This window comes from Hemicordylus capensis, chromosome 4 (genome assembly GCF_027244095.1).
Source record: "Hemicordylus capensis ecotype Gifberg chromosome 4, rHemCap1.1.pri, whole genome shotgun sequence".
Taxonomy (NCBI): Eukaryota; Metazoa; Chordata; class Lepidosauria; order Squamata; family Cordylidae; genus Hemicordylus; species Hemicordylus capensis.
In genome coordinates this window covers 65,700,595-65,720,483 of record NC_069660.1, presented here as the reverse complement: position 1 = coordinate 65,720,483, position 19,889 = coordinate 65,700,595, and the positions used below count along the sequence as shown (strand labels likewise).

At 43.7% G+C, this 19,889-nt stretch overlaps 2 protein-coding genes across 7 annotated transcripts in view; one reads left to right on the top strand and one right to left on the bottom strand.

The window, feature by feature from the left end:
• Positions 1-12,668, top strand: part of RASSF5 (Ras association domain family member 5) — a 151,955-nt gene extending 139,287 nt beyond the window's left edge. For all 3 annotated transcript variants that reach the window (XM_053245139.1, XM_053245140.1, XM_053245141.1), the window contains 3 exons: positions 6,221-6,518; positions 7,189-7,304; positions 9,499-12,668. In XM_053245139.1, coding sequence (XP_053101114.1) covers positions 6,221-6,518; positions 7,189-7,304; positions 9,499-9,651 — 567 coding nt within the window. In that variant the 3' untranslated portion in view covers positions 9,652-12,668. The remainder of the gene's footprint in view (positions 1-6,220; positions 6,519-7,188; positions 7,305-9,498) is intronic.
• Positions 12,669-18,251: 5,583 nt separating this feature from the next.
• Positions 18,252-19,889, bottom strand: part of EIF2D (eukaryotic translation initiation factor 2D) — a 37,915-nt gene continuing 36,277 nt past the window's right edge. For all 4 annotated transcript variants that reach the window (XM_053246114.1, XM_053246117.1, XM_053246116.1 and 1 more), the window contains 2 exons: positions 19,343-19,517; positions 18,252-18,449 (listed from right to left, as the gene is read on the bottom strand). In XM_053246114.1, coding sequence (XP_053102089.1) covers positions 18,379-18,449; positions 19,343-19,517 — 246 coding nt within the window. In that variant the 3' untranslated portion in view covers positions 18,252-18,378. The remainder of the gene's footprint in view (positions 18,450-19,342; positions 19,518-19,889) is intronic.

Sequence of the window (19,889 nt, the reverse complement as noted above, 5' to 3'; positions counted from 1 at the left end):
TCACAGTGGCAGCCCATGTTATTTTAGGCAGGACCTCTGTAAGAGGGGTCCAACCTATGGTTTTGCTGTTCACAAACTATGGTTGGCAATGTTATTGGCAAATCGCTTTATGCATGGTTTTGATGGCCAGCCTCTGGGGTGGCCTTTTCCTTGACATGCTTTTGCCTCTACAGGTTTCTAGGTGAATGAAACACTGAGGTATTTGATATTCTTTTCCAGGTTGGGTGGCCGTTTTGAGGGGCTTTGCCTTGAGCCTTCTACTCCTCACATAACTTATTATTTTATTATTTAAATTTATTTTTATTTCTTGGTCATCCAGGTTCTTCTCTCCTTCAGCTTGTGTTTATAGTTTTTGGGACTCAGACAGCTTGCACAGGATATGGCTGTAGGGGTGCCCGGTTGATTTTTTAGGCCATGACTTCTACCTTCGACTTTTATATCAGTTCTCTCTTGTCTTGTGTATTATTCTGTTGAGTGTTTTGGTCACCAATCTCATGTTTCTCTTGGATCTCTGAGAAGGATCTCAGCTCTTACTTGGGCTTAGTTCGGCTTGCAGGTCTGAAGTGTGGTTTTGCTGTTCATATGCTACAGTGGGCAAAGTTATTGGCAAATACTTTATGCATTGTTTTATGGCCTGTTTGGGGGGTGCGCTTTCCCTCTGACATGTTTTTGCCTAGACAGGTTTCTAGGAAATGGGACAACTGGAATCTTCTGGTCGGGTGAGACGTGGCAAGCGGCTTTGCTTTGAGTCTTCTGCTCCTCACATACGGTGGGCTTGGTGGTCTAGTCACTTCTCTCCTTACATTCTTGTTTTACAGATTTTGGTACCTAGGTAGCTCACACGGAATATGGCTATGGGGGGGTGCTCTGCTGCTTTTTCAATCATCCTTCTACTGTAGTATCCCATCTCGTGTTTTTCTTTTCCATTCTTACATTGAGTTTACAGGTTGCCAATCTCAACCATTTCACTTGGATCTTTGTGAAGGATTTTGGCTTTTACATGGGTCTAGTGTAGTCAATATTTTTAGGTTCTGGGCATGTCAACCTAAGACTAGATTACCACTCCCTACTTCTCTTTTTTTTTAGGCGATTTTGACGGACAATTTCCCCCATCTTCTTGTCCCATATGGGATGCATCAGATACCACATGCCAGAGTAGGGTCTACTTGGGTGGATGGCTATTGCATTGGGAGGGGGGGAAGGATTTAGCTCATGTGCCCAATCTGCAGTTTCTTTCGTGTATGATGAAGGGCCTTCATTGATTCATGTCCCTATGCCCCAAGACTTGTGTGAGATTTGTGGAATTGTTGCTGTGCTTACAGTGGTCAGGAATGTGAGGTGTGCAGGCCCTCAAAAGGATTAAGAACAAGCTGAATGGCAAAGCAGCAAAGCTCCTCTCTGGGCACAGAGGAGCCTTCATTCAGCAAAAGAGCACCTGCTTTGCCCAGCCCGAATACTTTGGCTAGGATGGCAGGGAGCTGTCTTTGGTTGGCAGCAGAGCCTATGTTGATAGTTCTAAGAGGGGCATCATGGGCACTCTCTAAAGCATCTGAATGGCAGGTCAGACACATTTAGGTGGTGCCAGATTGTCCAGACTGTTGCAGTGGAAGCTGAGGAGCAGATGAAGGAGTTTGGATTTTGAAGGAGAACTGTTTCCCAAGTTTTGGTGACCATCTTCATTAAGTAGGGATTATACTGTGTTAGTTAAAAGGAGGGGGATAATTCAGTTATTAATCATGGCCTAGGTCTATAGGGTGTAGGGCTAAGAACATGCTTTGTTTGTATTTCTTAAATGGCTTCACACCCTGGCCTTCTTACACACCCTTAACAGCAGTGCAGTTAGGATTGACACTGCTTTAGGTTCCTGAGGCTCTGCTCTCCAGTTTCCTTTGGTACACCACACACCTGGTTCATGATGATTGGTGTCCTTAATGACTCAATAAAGTTTGGCCAGGTTGTTGCCTTGCTTATTTCCTCATAGTACTGTGTCTGGCCTCCTCATTCTCTCTGTGCAAAACTGGTTTGGTTTAAATGGATCACATATTCTAAATCAACAATTATCAATAATCTCTCTGTCTCAGACATATACCTTCATTGTTAGCTACTCACAGGGTTGCTATGAGAGTAAAACAGGAGACCCACATGTAGGTTCTTTTGACTTTCTTGGAGGAAGAGTGTGATGCAAATATAATAGATGAATTGATTAAAAGTGAGCTTGGCACGTTGATATGTGAAAGCTGGCTGTGTTTCTAATGTGGTCCTGCTGGGGCCCTAAGGATCTGTGTTTCCTGTGGCATCAATCCTTTAGTGAAATGGACTAGAACTCAGTGAATAAGTACAGAATCCATCATTTCAGACTGGCAGCCTGGGCAGAGGCTCTGGTTTTCGGGGTCTGATTTATTTACTTGGCTCTAGGAATGGTTCATGGCAAGTCTGGTATGTAGTGCAACTTTAGAATGCCCCCCTCCCCTTTTAATGGGGCTGCTCCAAAGGACAGGCTCTTTGAATACAGGAGGATTTGGGTATGTGTCTCCATCAGCACCAGCACTCCTTCAGAGATTATTTAATGACCCTGCTGTGTAATTGGTGTGAGCCATGTAGCAGCTGGGGTGGCTGTTCTGTAGTTAATTTGAGTCTTCAATTGAAACATTCTATAGCCACCATAGTGCCCTATGAATACCAGCAAATTATTTTCCACAAATAGCTGTGCCTCTGTTGTTTGCGCTCAGATGAGTCAAGATGAACACAGCCCCCCACTGCAGTTCAGCAGCTGCCCCAGATCCTATGCCTCTCTAGAAGCAGATATCTTTATTGTTTAAAACACAGGAAATGTACTGCTGGTGTGCAGGAGCCTTCATAGTTTGCTTACAATTGAGGTTCTTGACTATGTCCTCCTCTGGGAAAATAGCCCACTCTGCAAAACCTTCAAGGGAGGGCCTGTTCAAACTAAAGGGAGAATTTCCCACTCAGTTCAGTGTGTCTTGAGTCTTTGTGGAGCCAGTTGCTTGTGGCTTTTAGTATCCCAAAGAATGGCTTGAAGCTTGCGGCTTAAGAATTCGTTGGTTGGTGCAAATCAGTAAGTGCCATTCAGCCATCCCACAACCCAGCCTCACCAGCCACTTCTTTCTTGGCTCTCGTTGCCCACATTGTGTCCTCTCGGTTTCAACTCTGTCTCTGCTTTTCAGCCATTGCCTGCTTCATCCCACTTCCGTGAGCCATGCTGTCTCTTGATAGTGCCCCCAACTTTACTTTACTTTTAGACATCACACTAGAGTTGACATGTTATACTTAGTCTGTAGCAATCTTTTGAAGTTGACACACTCAGATGTGACCACAAACTGAGACAGAATTCAGAGGTTAAAAATCCATAGCTGGGTTTTTGTTGTTTTGCTTCTTTTCCTCCCTCCACAAGGAGCACAACTCCTTCCCATCTACAGCACTGAAGAGATTCTTCACAGCCCCCTTTGATTAGTCCCTCATACCTCCCTCCTCTTCCTGTTCTGCCCTTTTCCTCAAGCCCCATTCTCACCACCTACCCTTGCTTCAGGTTTCCCCTTTCTCAGTCCATTGCCTAGTCTGCAGTGTTCCTTCACCCTCTTCCTTCTGAGCTCCCTGTCTCTTGGTTTCCCCAGTCCTCCACCATCCCATCCTTGTCACATTTTAATCCCAGCCAGCCAGATTGACAACTTTCTTTTCACAGGAGCCAGACTCTGAACTATTTAGTTCCTTGAGCAACTGAACATTCTGAACAGTCACCCCATCTTAGCCGATTCGTATCAGAGGCTTCACTGCCACAAGTACAATACAATACATGGATTTAGCATTAGGTTCCGTTGTTTCTGGCATCCTCAACTCAATGCTCTTCTAGTTCCTTTTTGTCCCTAGATTGGGTCATTGCAGATATTTCATGAGAGAGCAAGTGAGTCTTAAATGTGTAACTTTTCAGATTGAAGTACAGTGCACTGTGTGACCCAACCCATCAGGTTTAAATTTCAAGAACTGGTGTTCATTTTTGTAATCCAGAGAACTAGGATTTGCCACAACTGTATAAAATTCCATAGACAGAGCTGACATACTTCATGCCACTATCTATTACAGGTCTGGTGTCAGTTTTGATTACTTGTAGGCTTTAAACTTATTTGTTGTCTCAATAAATGAGGGAAATATAATTGCAAATGGAAATTTAATTTTATACTAGGAAATTTCTGGGGTGTTTTGTTTTTTAACAACTATCTTTTGTAATAGCAATGGGGGGGGAGGAGAGTTGTAGAATAATAGAGAAGAGTGGGAGTACACAGGTCAGACCCAAAATTTTACTTGAATAGGATCCCTATAGCCTACCTTGAATTTGATGCCTACTAGAGGATCTCACAGAGCTATGATTATGAGCAATGTGACCGGGACATATTCTAAAGTTGTTATGATATGATAACTTAATGCAGAATTGTACAACTGGGGGGTCATGTTGGAAATGCACAACCCAAAGGGCTGTTGCTAACTTGTATATTTTCTTTACGTCTAATCAACCCAATCTGCATATTATTTGCAATGTGGTAGACATCAAGCTGTAGCCACCTAATGGGGCAGCGGGGAAGTAACTTGCCTAGCGAGCAAGAGGTTGCTCGTTTGAATCCCCGCTGGTGTTTTCCAGACTATGGCAAACACCTATATCGGGCAGCAGCGATATAGGAAGATGCTGAAAGGTGTCATCTCAGCTGGAGGCAATGGTAAACCCCTCCTGTATTCTACCAAAGACAACCACAGGGCTATGTGGTCGCCAGGAGTCGACAGACTCGAGGGCACAACTTTACTTTACTTTTAGACATCACACTAGAGTTGACATGTTATACTTAGTCTGTAGCAGTCTTTTTGAAGTTGACACACTCAAATGTGACCAGAAACTGAGACAGAATTCAGAGGTTAAAAATCCATAGCTGGGTTTTTGTTGTTTTGCTTCTGAGTAGTCAACATGCTGACTGATCATTCTAAATTTTTCAGGTTTTGTAAATCCTGCATTTTGTAAAAAAAAATAAACATGCACACTAGGGTGTGTGGTATGTCTGAGAGAAAGAAGCAATGCACCTTAAAGTGTTCCCTGCCAAATGGGCAAAGAGACATCTTTTAAACTGGTGGCTTTCTTATAGTTACCAGGGAAAGGGTAGCCCACCTTATCCTCTCTCCAGTGGCTGTTGCTGGTGTCTCATTTATGTGCACATATGCTAGACTGTGAACCCTTCTGGGATGGGAAACTTGAACTTTTTTTACTGAAAAGTATATAAATATTACTTCTACTACTAATTAGTTAGTTAGTGCATTTATATACTGCTCTATACAAAACGACAGCAATGAATGCACCACTGAGAGAACTTAACAGCCAAGTTGAAGACAGATCATCCTGGAGAGAATCTATCTATGTGGTCAGTAAGAGTTGACACCGACTTGACGGCACTTAATCAATCTATACAAAAGGTCCCTGGGCGGTTCACAATATACGAGTATACTATACAATATACTACTACTACAACTATTCTTTATTAAAGGTGGAGCTGGAGTGAGATAATATGTTTGTGCTCCTGTCCTTGGCAAAGGGCACTAAAAAAATGATTTGCTGAGCCAAGCCGGGGGAATCCCTGGTTGTGAGCTTTGCTTTAGGAACGTAGGAAGCTGATGTATACCAAGTCAGATCACTGGTCCATCTAGCTCAGTATTGTCTGACCAGCGGTGGCTCTCCAAGGGTTCAGGTAGGTGTCTTTCCAACCCCATCTGGAGGTGCTGGGCACTGAACCTGGAACCTTCTGCATGCCAAGCAGATGCTCTTCCACTGAGCTACGGCTCCATCTTTAATGGACAAACTTAAATAGTAGATGAAGAAAGTGGATTGTCAAACCAGATCTGGCACCATGGGATTATTTTATGCTACCAATAACATGATCACATTGTTGCTACTGCTGGCTTGTTGTGTCTTCCACTGTTGGTTTTCCTTCACAAAGCATTAACCCAAGAGTTGCTATGGGTTAATTCTGGGGTTAACTTGCGAGGTGTGTTTGTATAACTAGACAGAAACAATATGTGTATGGAAGAAGCATGTGGTTGTTGCTTCTGGACTGGAATTCTTCATGGAAATAATCACTGTATTCCATATTTTGAGTAATTTGGCAACAGTGCCACCAGACTGCTCTGCCCTCTGCTAAAACTTCATTTCCATTTCTTCCCTCCACAGAATGATGATGGCACTTACACAGGCTTCATTAAAGTGCACCTGAAACTGCGCCGGCCTGTGACAGTCCCAACAGGGATCAGGCCACAGTCTATGTATGATGTCCTCAAAGAGGTCAACTTAGCCAACATGACCGAAAAGAGAACATCTTTCTACCTGCCTCTGGATGCCATCAAGCAGCTGCACATCAGCAGCACAACCACTGTGAGTGAGGTGATCCAGGGACTTCTGAAGAAATTTATGGTGGTGGACAACCCACAGAAATTTGCACTTTTCAAGCAGATGCAGAAAGATGGTCAAGGTGAGAGTGTGCGCTCTTTAAAAGCAGTAACTGGGATACCTGGCTGTGAAGAAGGGCTCCCAGCTTTTATGAACAGCTACTAGTAGCTCAAGAGAACTTCTTTATTTCAAACCTGGTGATAGGAACATAGGACAGCTGCCTTATACCGAGTCAGACCATTGGAACATCTAGCCGAGTATTGTCTTCACCAACTCGCAGTGGCTCTCCAAGGTTTCAGGTGGTTCTTTCCCAACTGTACTTTGACTGAGCCTGGGACCTTCTGCACGCAAAGCCGATGATCTTCCACTGAGCCATGGCCCCAACCAATGGCATGCATTATTGTGTCCACTCTGTTTTGGCTTTTCTTGTGGGAGGATAAGTAGCTGGGGTAAATCTTGGTTCTAGACAATTTTGAATGAATGTTATAAAGCACTTGAGTAGTTCACAACTAGCAACCTCTTTGGGAGAAGGAAGGGATAAGAGGCCTTCCATTGAAATAGGCAGCTTTTTCTGTTCATTACTTGAGAATTGGGGCTGTGGGGAGGAAAAACTCGCCCGATTTTTAGTTATATTTATTTATTGTGGTGTATCTCATGCAGTGTAAACACTTGGATGCCACATCTCCCTTTTGGTATTTGCACCCTTCTTTTCAAAGGCCTCTACTGATACATTGTTTTTCTCCCATTTGCAGTTCTTTCCCAGAAGCTCTCGGTAACAGAGTACCCTTTGTACCTCCGGCTGCTAGCAGGTCCCGACACAGACATTCTCAGTTTTGTGTTGAAAGAAAATGAAACAGGGGAAGTTGAGGTATGTCTGGAAGCTGCCTACCTTCTGAACCTGCAGAAACATGCTTACCTTTCAGAAAACACACCACCACATTAAACAAGCAGAAATTTGCAGCCGTAAGGGCAGAACCTGAGTGGGTGGAAAGAGCAAACTTCCTGTACTTCTGGTACCGTGTGTTCCTGAAGATAAAGAATTTTAGATATCTGCATTCTAAGATGAGAGGACTACTGGAGCAAATCCGTCAAAAGATTAAAGTCTCGAATAAGTCTTGGTACTCATCAGACCCCATTATCAAAATGTCATTTTTCTTAAACATTAAAATTTACCTGTAAAAATAGTCAGCCTGCATCTGCAGTCTTGGATCGTAATCCTTGGATTACACAAGCCATGATCAGCCTCAAAAAATAGATTAACTGGGTGTTATGTTCCAGGTTAATATTTGTGACTAGCTAATCCAGTGAGGAAGATTGCATTTATTTTGTATAACCCAGGTGGTTTTAATCGATCCTCATCCTCCACATGCCTGGAGTTAGCAGGAAAATAGGGTTCAGCTGTGTTACCTATGCAATTATCAGTTTTATTTTATAGTTCTTTAAGCAGAAGAACTGATTCCTAGCAAGCTACAGGATGGCTTGCTTAAGAACTTAAGCACTATTTAGTCATTATGTTGTACAAGTGAACAAATATTTGTACACTCTTACATGTTTTTGTGAATGATTCTACCTGTGTTCATTTAAAAGTGAAACTGGGTACAGGCCACTAAAATGCATGATTCGGATAGGAAGTGTACTGCTGTGCCCGCATTCAACATAACATGTGAATAACTGTACCTATGTGCAGATCTGTACTTCTGTACACTTGTATGAAGGTGTATAAATGCACATTTTGTGGCATTGTTTATTCAAATTATGCTCTGACTGGACCCTAGTGCTGTTCTTTATACAGAGCTGAAAGAGTGGAAAGTATTTTAAAGGGAAACTACAGTCACTATTTTGTTTGGTTTTAATGCTGTTTTTAGAATATTGTTTTAAAATTTTAAATTGTGTTTAAATTTCTTGCTTTTAAATTTTTTGTTTTTAATTAATGTTTTACTTTTTGATCTTTGTAAACCGCCCAGAGATGTGAGTTTTGGGTGGTATAAAAATATGTTAAATAAAATAGATAGATAATAATAATAATTAAATAATAATAAATATTTGTGTCGTGGCTGACATCTAGATATTCCTTGCACCACTGCACTGCGTGTGTTGCGCAAATGGGGTGGGGCGATTTCCACCAATCCCCTGCTTCCCTCTGCAACTGTCTGTGCCTCCAGTGTTCTTAAGGGACCCCCAAAGTTCTGGGAGGCCCAGGTGTCTGCAGTGGAAAGGAAGTGGCCCAAAACCATTCATGGCACATTGGCGCAGGACAAGCCTGGATGTTGGTCGGTATTTTGCCCTGGGTTTCCCCTTAAACTGCTCCGACCAAATCCTCCAATTATGCTTTGAACTTGGGAGAGATAGCAAAATGGGGGTTTCTGAGAGGGAAACCTTTTGAACAGGAAACACTGCAAAAAAAACAAAAACTCAGATATGCACACTGACAATGCCCACATGCCCCATTTGAACCACAGCAAAATAGAAAACACATGTAGAGCCTTTCTGTGGTTAAAAACAGAGCTGAAAACAGAGCCGCTGACCTACAGCACAACACAATGCAGGTGGTTGAGCACCACCTGCTCTGCTGCGTTTACCTAAACTCCACCCACCCTGTTGTGGAACAGCCCTGTTCTGCTGCGACTTAAAATTGTGCAAGTGCAATTGTGTGGTACAGTGTCCCTTTTCAATTGAGGTCACATCATGCAACTGCTCTGTTCCATCACCCACCTCTGAGGAGGCCCCTGCTTTCTTATCCTCAAGGTTTCAGAGTAGCAGCTGAAACAAAATGTGAGACTGGAAAGACCTGTTAGGACCAGTTCAGATGATACATCTGCCAACCTTCTCAGTCATGTGAGGGGAGGAATGTGGGCATCCTCCTCTCCGCCCCATCTGCTGTGCAGTGTCACTGTCACCCAAACACATGGGAGAGTGGTTCATTCAAATTGCCCTTCAACATGCAGAAGAAATACTATTTTAAATACTACCCTACTAACATCTACGCCCTTGCACACTTGGAAGAATATGTATTTTCTCTCTGCCAATCTGAAGTGTGTTTGTGTGTGTCTTTTCCTCCACAGTGGGATGACTTCTCTATTCCAGAGCTGCAGAACTTCCTTGTAATACTACAGAGGGAAGAAAAGGATAAAATCCAGCAAGTGCAGAAAAAGTATGACAGATTTAAACAAAGACTGCAGGAGGCCTTGAAAGAAGCAAATGAGAAGCCTGGATAACCAAACTTGGAAGCATGGCTAGTGATAAACTATACAAATATATATATACATATATATATCTAATTATTTAAAAAAAATTTAAAAAGACTTTTTCTCAGGACACTTTTTTGATTGGTTGCTGTCTAAGGTGTGATCAGAACTGATAACTATTGATGTTTCAATCTGCTGGCCCTCAAGAAACCAAAAATGAATGCTGCTTCTCCTTCCACCATGGTCATACTGAACGGCACAGCCAGGAAACTTTGCAGCGAGTGCTGAATGGCCAAGGAACTGGGTTGCTTCTAGTATAAATGCCAAGGGCCAGACTCTAACCACTCTCTTCCTTCTCCTGCCATCCAGATACCTCACCTGCTGGATTGGTGTAAGTGTGGCAGAAGTGTCGTGAATGTGCTCTCTGTAATCATGTTATGTGTACTGTGGAAAGCACCACATCTGCGAGTGGAAGGTTATTGTTCGGGGGGCGGGGGGGGGGAGACACTGAAGAGAATGCCAAACAGATAGTTGCACAAGATGAAGAGACTCAACTAACCCGATGCCAAGAAGGCTGTAGCACTACAGCAGGTCTTGATGAGCTTTAGTGCTTTGGCCTTGATCAAGTGTTTGTATTTTCTCAGGGGGGAAAGGTCAGGTTTTCTTTTTAGCAACTTCGGACAGTTGTGTCCTTGGTGTCGCCCCCAGCCTAACAGTTTAAGCTTAGCCTTGCTATTGCTGACATGGTTTCCTTTTATCCAGTAGGAAGAACCAGCTGAGTTTGTTACTTGCCTCTTAATGCTAGATGTTGAAATTTGTTATCTATTCGTCAGGAATTGTATGTCAAGCCCGTGAACAGTAGGCTGAGGTACCCTTCAGATGTAGGCATAGCTGCTGCATGGGTCCCATAAGGGGATCTTATGGGGCTGGGCCTAAACCTTAACAGTGCAACCACAAGGGGAGAATCGGTGGGGAAATCCCACACCACTGACCCAACCCACATGGCTGCATCATACAGCCTTTGGTGGCAAGGGAAGCTCTCACAGAAAAATGGTTCCCATGCAGCTGTGGCAATGTATGAAAGGTGTGGCCTTTCCAGGAAAGTGGGTACAGCTCGCTGGCTCTGACTCTAGGATATGAGGCAGTCTCTCCCCCCAACGTATCCATAACCTGGTGGCATGGTGAGACAAAGGAATTGTTTTTTCCCCTCTCCCCAGCACACACACACACCCCGCATGTTTTTCAATGGAAGTCTGATTTAAATGCAATTTAAGGCATTTTCCCTAGTTGTATACACACAGCCTTTTGAATTGAAGCGATTATGGTGGACATACGCAGCTTACGGCCTCTGCGGTGGTCTGCCCTGAGGCTGCTGTAGACTTCAAAGCCAGCCCCGATGCTGTTATGAGGAGCAGTCACAGAAGCTGCATTTCTGGAAGTTTCCCCATTGCCATATATGGGAAAGCCTCTGGAAATGCAGCTGCTGCAGTCACTGCTTCAGAACAGTGCTGGAGCTGCCTTTTGAAGTCCACAGCAAATGTGGGGGCAGATCTTTATGGAGGTAGTAGGCTCATGCCAACTACTGGCTTCACTTGAGATTTGAACAGATTAAACTGAAGATCACTTTTACTCCCATGTAGTAACTATGTAGTTCATATTCAGACCTTGAACTGTGTAGAGGCAAAGTCCAGCCCCTGTAAAGAACAGCCATCAGAAGAACCAGGCCTGCCTGCACAATGCCTTTGTAGATTCCCTCAAGCAGAACTGCCTTTGGGCAAGCCAGGGATTAGTTCCCTTCCCTGCAGTAGAGGGACAGCAAAAGCTTACCTTGGAGCATAAATTAGTAGGTGCTCACCTCCGCTCTGGCCTCACTTGCAAGCTGCTACGGGCAGCAGCGTGCCGCCCCCCACTCCCTGCGGAGGGCGGATCAGCTCTGCCACTCAACTTCCCGCCAGTGGGGGATTGGCTCCGCGGAAGCCAGGTGAGTGGCAGAGCCGATCCCCCGCTATACAGAGAGTGGGGTGGCACACTGCTGCTTGGAGCAACTTGCAGGAGTGGCTGGAGCGGAGGCACCCATTTATGCCTCAAGGCGCCTCTCGCCACTCCCCCCTGGTGGCACCTGTGCCAGCCGCTATTCCCTGGGAGAACAAGGTCTGTGCAGGTTGTACCCTGTCAATGAAAGGACTGAGGTGAACTATCAGCACAAGGCAGGCAGGGGGAAAGTAGGGAGCATAGAACAGAGAAGCACATGCAACTGCTGGACCCAGAGAACAGAGCACTCAAAGCCTTCCTAAACACGGGAGAAACGGTGGGCCTAGCAAAGTGAGGAAGGCTCCCAGGAGTTCCTCCACTTGTGGCACCATCAAGAGAGAGAACGGAAGGCAGTTTCTGTCAGTCACGACCTCCTTCTCCCTAGGATGGATCCTCCTTTTTGTTGCCTTTGACCAGCTTTTCAGTTACTGGCACCTCTCCTGCTCCTGCTCCCCACCCCCCTACTCCCACCCCTGGCATGTCTTGGAACATTTTTATAGAAGGCATGGCTTCTTATGCAATTTATGTGAATGCTGCTGACTAAGCCTCCTAAAAATTGAGAGGAGGGTGTGTTTTTTTGTTTTTAAAGATTATATAGCTAAGGGGCATTAATGGGGAAAAATAGGTCAGATAGTGAGAGAAAACGGAGTCACTTGATCTGGCAGAGCAGAAGCCTTAGATACGAGTTAGCCTAGGCCCCACCTTAAGCGCAGACTACTGCTGGCAGTGCCTTTGTTAGTCTATTGTGTTGCCTGCATATGTATGTGTGTAACTTTTTCTTTTTAATGGTTGACTGTAAACATGTAAAATCTGTATAGAATGGAGTTAGTGAAAGCTTATGTGGTAAAGTAAATACATTTTTGCAATGCTGTAATTTATTTTTACTACTCTTTCAACCCTATGGCATTTTAAAATGTCACCTTTCCGCTTTTTTTTTAAAGCTCCTAAACAATTTGTTCATGCAATACAAACTGTGTAAGAAGCTATTAAAAATAAAACAGTCCCTGACAAAACTGTTTCAAAGAGAATGTTTGACTAACCTATGCCCACCTGTGGTGTTCACCGGTATTGCATGCACGAAGCAAATACACTAGCAGTTCTCCCAGGGCACATGATACAGTCCTCCCTAAGAAAATGTGATTAGCACCTGGATGGGGAACTTTATTAGAATCTGACATGTTTCCTTAAGTTCCATGACAGAAGAAAAGGATATCGTGGCAACCAATTTTCAATTGAAACAGAAGTGCCAGCAACATTGGCTCCTTCCACTGACTTATTCTTACTCCAGCAAAGGTGGGGTGGCAACCGACCCTTTAGCCACTTATCCTTCCGCCCTCCACTTTACCTGTTTACGGCCTTTCCCCTTCATCTTTGTTTTGTGAATGACTGAACAGCTGAGTTGCATAATAAGGGGAGGGCTCTGCCAAAGAGTCACACTGCAAGAAAAGGATTTAAAGAGCCCCCTTGCCTGCAGTTCAGCTTGGAAGAAAGTAGCTGACATAATGTTTTGTGTTGATGATAATGGTCCCGCTGCGGCTACTGTAGCATCACTGTCCCCACTAGTGGCTGCGCAAGCTGCATCCCCATGCTTTTCTTATACTCTGGCAAATGGGAGCAGGGCCGGGTTTTCCTAGGAAGCAACAGACGCATTGCATCGGGGCGCCACCTACTGGGCTGGGAAGGTGCTGCCGCTGATGGAACTTGAAGAAAAGCAACAACAGTCTGAGTGTGCTGTGCCCTCTGCCTGAGCTCTGACCCCCTCCTTTGTGTCCCGCAGCACCTACCTGTCTCTTTCAGGGAATCTGCATACTACAAGTGGATTGCAGTTTGCAAAGATAGACAGACTAAACAGAGGTGGGGGGTGGACTCGGCTTCCCTTTGTTCTGCTCAGTCTGAGTCAACAAGTCATCAAGTCAAAACAAAGGGACTCTCTTTGTTTTGCAAAGGGACTCTCAAACAAACTTGACCAGAAAGAGGCTCTCCTCCCCTCGTTTGCTCTCTGGGCTCTAGACTCTAACTCTGTACATGCACATAGTCACTCCTCACCTCATGTGTGAGGGAGGCTCTTCAGATCAGAGAGGAGAAAGGAGACATGATGAGGAGCAAGACCACAGAACAGTCTCATTTCAAAGAGGAAGCATCCTTTATCATTCATATTTCAAAAACAGTAAGCAAAAATGGAGGGGTGCTTATGGGGGATGTATGTTTTGTGAAATGGAGAGATACCAGGCATGGAATCACTCTGTGTCTGTGTTTCTGGGGATGGCAGAGTATTGAATGCAAAACATGCAGTGCCTGTAGAATCCAGGGCAAAAATGCAGTATGTTTTAGTTGCTTAATGCAGTATAATGTTCAATTTAATTTTCAGTATGATTATTATTTTGAGTTTATTGAGTAGAATTTACAGGCATAGGTAGGGACTATTTTTTAAAGGGTGAAAATAAGAAGCAAGGACTACTTGAGTGTTTTGCGTGCCTGCTTAATCATGAATGTATGCACAAAACTGAGATTAATTGGCACAAAGAAAAAAGCCTGTGTGTGATCTTGTTTAAGTTTCAATGATGAGATAGAGGGGAGAGGAAAAAGGATTTTGTGAAGGTGGTTGTTCATGCTGGCCAGTGAATTGCTGTGAAATGAATACCTTACTTATATGTTACACCTTAGTTTAAAGAATATACATATGGATCTCTCTCTCTCTCTCACACACACACACACACACACACACACTCTCTCTCCTCATTCAGTTCTGGACATGTAAAGGTAAAGTGTGCTATTGAGTTGGTGTCTACTCCTGGTGACCACAGAGGACAGAGCCATGTGGTTGTCTTAGGCAGAATACAGGAGGGATTTACCATTGCCATCTCCCGTACAGTATGTTGTTATGCCTTTCAGCATCTTCCATGTACCATATGTATAAATGTGGTGTAGTGGTTAGAGTGCTGGACTAGGACTGGGGAGACCTGAGTTCAAATCCCCATTCAGCCAGGAGACTTGCTGGGTGACTCTGGGCCAGTCACTTCTCTCTCAGCCTAACCTACTTCACAGGGTTGTTGTGAAAGAGAAACTTAAGTATGTAGTACACCGCTCTGGGCTCCTTGGAGGAAGAGCAGTATATAAATGTAATAATAATCTGTAAGGGACAGAGGAGCCATGCAATTTCATAACCCCATGAGAAATGAACCTGTTCTTCTATATGCCATAAATAAAATAGCTTGAGAGGCAGATACTTATCTCTTCTCAGCTATCCTGGAGACCTTACTTCTTGTAAAGTCAGAGCCAGAGGTGAGGGGCTGGAGGTGAGATATGTTTTTGTGTGCCACACTGTGCATGGCGCATTATTTGCGTGTAGGAACACAGGAAGATAGGAAGCTGCCATATACTGAGTCAGACCATTGGTCTATCTAGCTCAGTATTGTCTTCACAGACTGGCAGCAGCTTCTTCAAGGTTGCAGGCAGGAATCTCTCTCAGCCCTATCTTTGGAGAAGCCAGGGAGGGAACTTGAAACCTTCTGTTTTTCCCAGAGCAGCTTAATCCCCTGAGGGGAATCTCTTCCAGTGCTTACACATCAAGTGTTCCATTCAAATGCAACCAGGGCGGAGCTCGCTTAGCTAAGGGGACAAGTCATGCTTGCCAGCACAAGACCAGCTCTCCTCCTATTGTATCAGTTTGAATCTGTAACTGACATTTCCATCAGTTCCCCCTAATTGTCCTTTCAAGTGGCAGTCACAGAAGCTGATGACAAAGGTGTGCTATCCCTTTAAATGCCACAGACCTTGGACGGTTCTAAGCCAGGCCTGCCTTCTGACAGCTGGGATGGATTCTTCAGCCTTGAATTTTTCAAACAGGCTTGGCTGCTGTTCCCTGATGGCTTGCTTGAATTCTTGCAGTCCTCAATCTGGTCTCTCTTTATTTTATTTATTTATTTATTTATTAGATTTATATACCGCCCTTCCAAAATGCCTCAGGGCGGTTCACAACATGATAAACAATTAAAACAAATTAACTATTAAAACTGGGTAGCCATTCCCCAGGTCATCAGTATCTAGCCAGCAATGGCTCTCTTCCCTGGTAAACTGACTTCCTGAAAGGGAACAGGCACCTTAGCTCTTTGCCTGCCCTTCCTCCTTCAGCTCTGACTCCATCTGCAGCCTTCTTCCTAAGACTTCCATCCCATACAGTATCTTCCACCCAATCTGCCTGAAACCCACTCGGACCGGGGAGACCCGAGTTCAAATCCCTATTCAGCCATGAGACTTGCTGGGTGACTCTGGGCCAGTCACTTCTCTCTCAGCCTAACCTACTTCACAGGGTTGTTGTGAGGAGAAACCTAAGTATGTAGTACAACACTCTGGGCTCCTTGGACGAAGAGCGGGATATAAATGCAAAATAATAATAATAATAATAATAATAAAATATTATTATATTATATACAATGTTATGTACATAATTACATAAAATCTTTGTGTATTAAATTTTGAATACACACTAATTGTATTTTGAATTTTTATTCTTCACGATAACTAAGGGCGCTCAACAGAGTGTTGCATCTGGGCGCCAGATCCCCTAGAGCCAGCCCTGAATGGGAGAAACCATGGGAGATGAGGCTTGTGCAACCACCCCTCCAAACTATAACACCACTGCTTCTGTCCATGCAGCACCCTTAGCATTGTACATCACATCAGCCAGTATGTGTGAGATTACGTAGAGCCGGGGGCAATGCTGGGAGCCAGATGGACAGGCTTTGCGGCATCATGCAGATGCAGCAATGACACACTGCATGACATTTTAAAAGTTGTTCTGGTTAGAAGTAATCTACCTACTTTCACTATAATCTTATTTGATAATTACCATCCTCACAAGTTAGCCCACTTCACGCATCTGCCATCTTGAATCAGGGTGGATGACATCAAATTTTGCCATTGGGTGTCCCTACAACTGTACCCAATTTGGTTCATATTAGTCCAGGCATTGTGAAGTTGATAGGACACACACACACACAATGCCGGGTGACCTCATAAGCTTACTTAAGGAAAGTAGGCTTTAAAACGTGGTTGCTGTAAAAACACATTCAACTATTTCACTTTAAAACACTTGCCCTGGCACCAGGTAAGTGAGCACCCATCAAGGCCCAATGGCCTCTCCAAATGTTGAGCCAGCCCAGGGGGACAAATCTAGCTCAGCTCTAAAGGAAGCTGATAAATGGATGGGGAAGGAGGGAGTGGAGAGCAATGGAGCAGCCACTCAAAAGGAATGTGCAGTGCTCAAAGCTGATGCTGGCCCTGAAATTACCTGCCCCTACTCTTAAGGGCTTGTCTACACACTTTTTCTTTTGACTGCTGACAGTACAGGTGGCCCTTATTCACAGGGGTTCCATTCTCACCTAGAGGTGTAAATATGGAAACTGTGAACAACACCTTGAGTCAATGGAAAGGAGGGGGGTTAGTTTCCTTGAGCCTAAGAAAGGTCCGAAAGCAGAAATAAAAGGGAGTAAAGCACAGTACATTGTTCTCCAGGCCTCCAGCTCTCAAGAAAGTCCCCCTCCAAAAACCCCCCAAAGTCCTCCAAATTTGAGAATTGTTTCAAATTTGGGGAAAAATGGTTGTTTTTTTTAAAGAGCCACAAAATGGCTCAGTGCTGAAAATTAATGGCCAGAAATTACATCGGAAATCATTCTGGCCACACCAGGAACCATGGATTTTGCCTTTTTTTTTTTTTTTTAAAACAGTGGATAACTGAGGGACTATGGACAACGAGGGCCACCTCTACTCATTAGTAAAATGTGAGGCCTGGATACTGCATACCTTAACAGAATAGTGGGTGGTTTTTTTCCCCTTTAGAGGTTCCATATTAAAGTTTTTTCCTATTCTCTACTATAATGAGTTTTATTGTGAAAAGTAGGTATAAAAGCACTTGGGATTGGGAAAAACACCAGACATAAAAACCAACTTTCCTGTCAGAAGAAAGGCCACATTCAGTTAGTTTTGTGCATCTAGGAGAAAAATGAAAAGCTGGAAAGTTGATTTACTAGCGAGCTACCACGGTAATGGGTCTAAAAACGAAATGGAGGAATCACCAATGGAACTAAGCATTGAGTTTAGAGGGAAAGGTATGTACGGCTAATCCTATTGTGTTAAGCCACAACAAGGACAAGCAGGCAATGACATTTCAATCGTGGCATCTAGAACAGTAATTCAGCACTGTAATAAGGTGTCAAGGAAAACAAATAGACTTGTTCCTGTGATGAAAGTGGATTACATATTTCTTTAAAAGTTAGAGACTAGAAGTTTCTCGCTTAATGACTGATGAGGGTGAAATATTTTGTAGATGCACTGTAGCTGTCCACTTTTCCAGCTGCTGCTTCCTTGGTGACAGAGAATAAGGTGGGACAGGCCATTGGAGCAGGTGGGGGATAATATGCTGCAGCATACTTGGGATATATACTGTACCTCCCTTCCTACTCTGATTCTTGCATTTCAGAAGCCTGTAAGAAATTCAGCCACATGATCCTCTTAGGCTAGGCGACAAAGTGATCTGAAGGATTTGGTAATTGATAGTTGTGTTACAACACTTCCCCATTAATCATGTATGAAGCAAAATATCTGGGAAAAGTCATTTTTTAATAATTATTAAATAAAAACCACTACTTTATAGCTAAGGCAGTTGGATTATTCATTTCTGTTGAATGAAATATTTATAAATAACAGAGCATATGATCTTCAGACAGACTATTTCTTTCGGCACATTTTTGGCGCCTTCTCAAGGCCCTGGATGTATTTACGAGGTATCTGGTAGTCCTCTGCAAAAGAACCAAGTGTGTAACCACTCTGTATTTGGCAACTGAAGCATTTATAGCACAACAACAGGAATTGCATGAGAAGCTCTTTGAAACCTCTAAAGCACTATATAAATGCTAATTAGCGCTATTATTCAAATTTTCAAAGCTTATAGCATAGTCAGCATTTTACTCAAGAAGTTCTGCTGTACTCAAATGTATCCTTTGAAATTTCAGTGGGACTACTTTAAGTAATTTCCCTCATATTGATCAATGTGGTCAATAGAGCTTAATACTCCCAGTTAAGTGTGCCTAGGTTTGCAACCATGGTTAATTAAATGGCCCAGATTCATGTTTAAATTGCATAAATTTGCATCTGAATAAAAATATTTCTGAAGAAAAAAGCATGCTTTGTCTTGGATGCTACATGGATATTTGACACAGAAGCCAGTCACTGGTGCAGTGGGGAAATGATTAGACCAGCAAGCCAGAGGTTACTGGTTCGAATCTCCACTGGTATCTTCCCAGACTATGGGAAACACCTATATCAGGCAGCAGCGATATAGGACATTTGTCCCACTTTCTTCAATTACAGCTATACCCTTAGAACAGGGCTACACATCTTTGGTTCGCCAGCTGGTTTTGGACTACAACTCCCATCATCCTCAACCACAGTGGCTGAAGGGGATTATGGGAGTTGTAGTTCAGCATCTGCAGGAGGACTGAAGTTGTGCAACCCTGCCCTAGGAGGAGGGATACCTCTTCTAAGATACCACCTGTGGTTCTGTAAGCACTTTATTTTTAAAAATTAAAATGCTGAACAGAATCTACCCACATTTTACCACTTTAAGCAATCAGAAGATTTTAACATTGACCAAATTCAGATTGAACTAACATAGTTTTCCAAAGATACTTACCCAGCAGCAACTTTGCAAGATGGTGGATTTGATTGCCTTGGATCTGGACCTGTGCTCTGTCCTTTGTTCCTGGCAGTGCGGCAACAGCAGCGCTAGCCTGAACTTTTTGCTGGAGAGTATTGGCAACAGCCTGTGGGTCTAGACCATACAGCTCAAGGTTCTTAATAACTGTTACCTGCAAGGCAAGAGAGACCATAGTGTTACTCTGTAGATTACTGTGGCCTGCTGGCAGCAAATTACCACCTAATCCTTAGGGTTGATTGATTTCTTAAGTGCCGTTGGTGTCGACTCTTAGCAACCACATAGATAGACTCTCTCCAGGATGAGCTGTCTTCAGCTTGGCCTTTAAGGTCTCTCAGTGATGCATTCACTGCTGTCGTTAACCAAGTCCATCCACCTTGCTGCTGGTCGTCTTCTTCTCTTTCCTTCAACATTCCCCAGCATTATGGACTTCTCAAGGGAGCTGGGTTTTCACATAATGTGTCTGAAATATGATAGTTTGATTTGTGCCTTTGTGCCTTGAGTGAAAATTTTGGATTGATTTGTT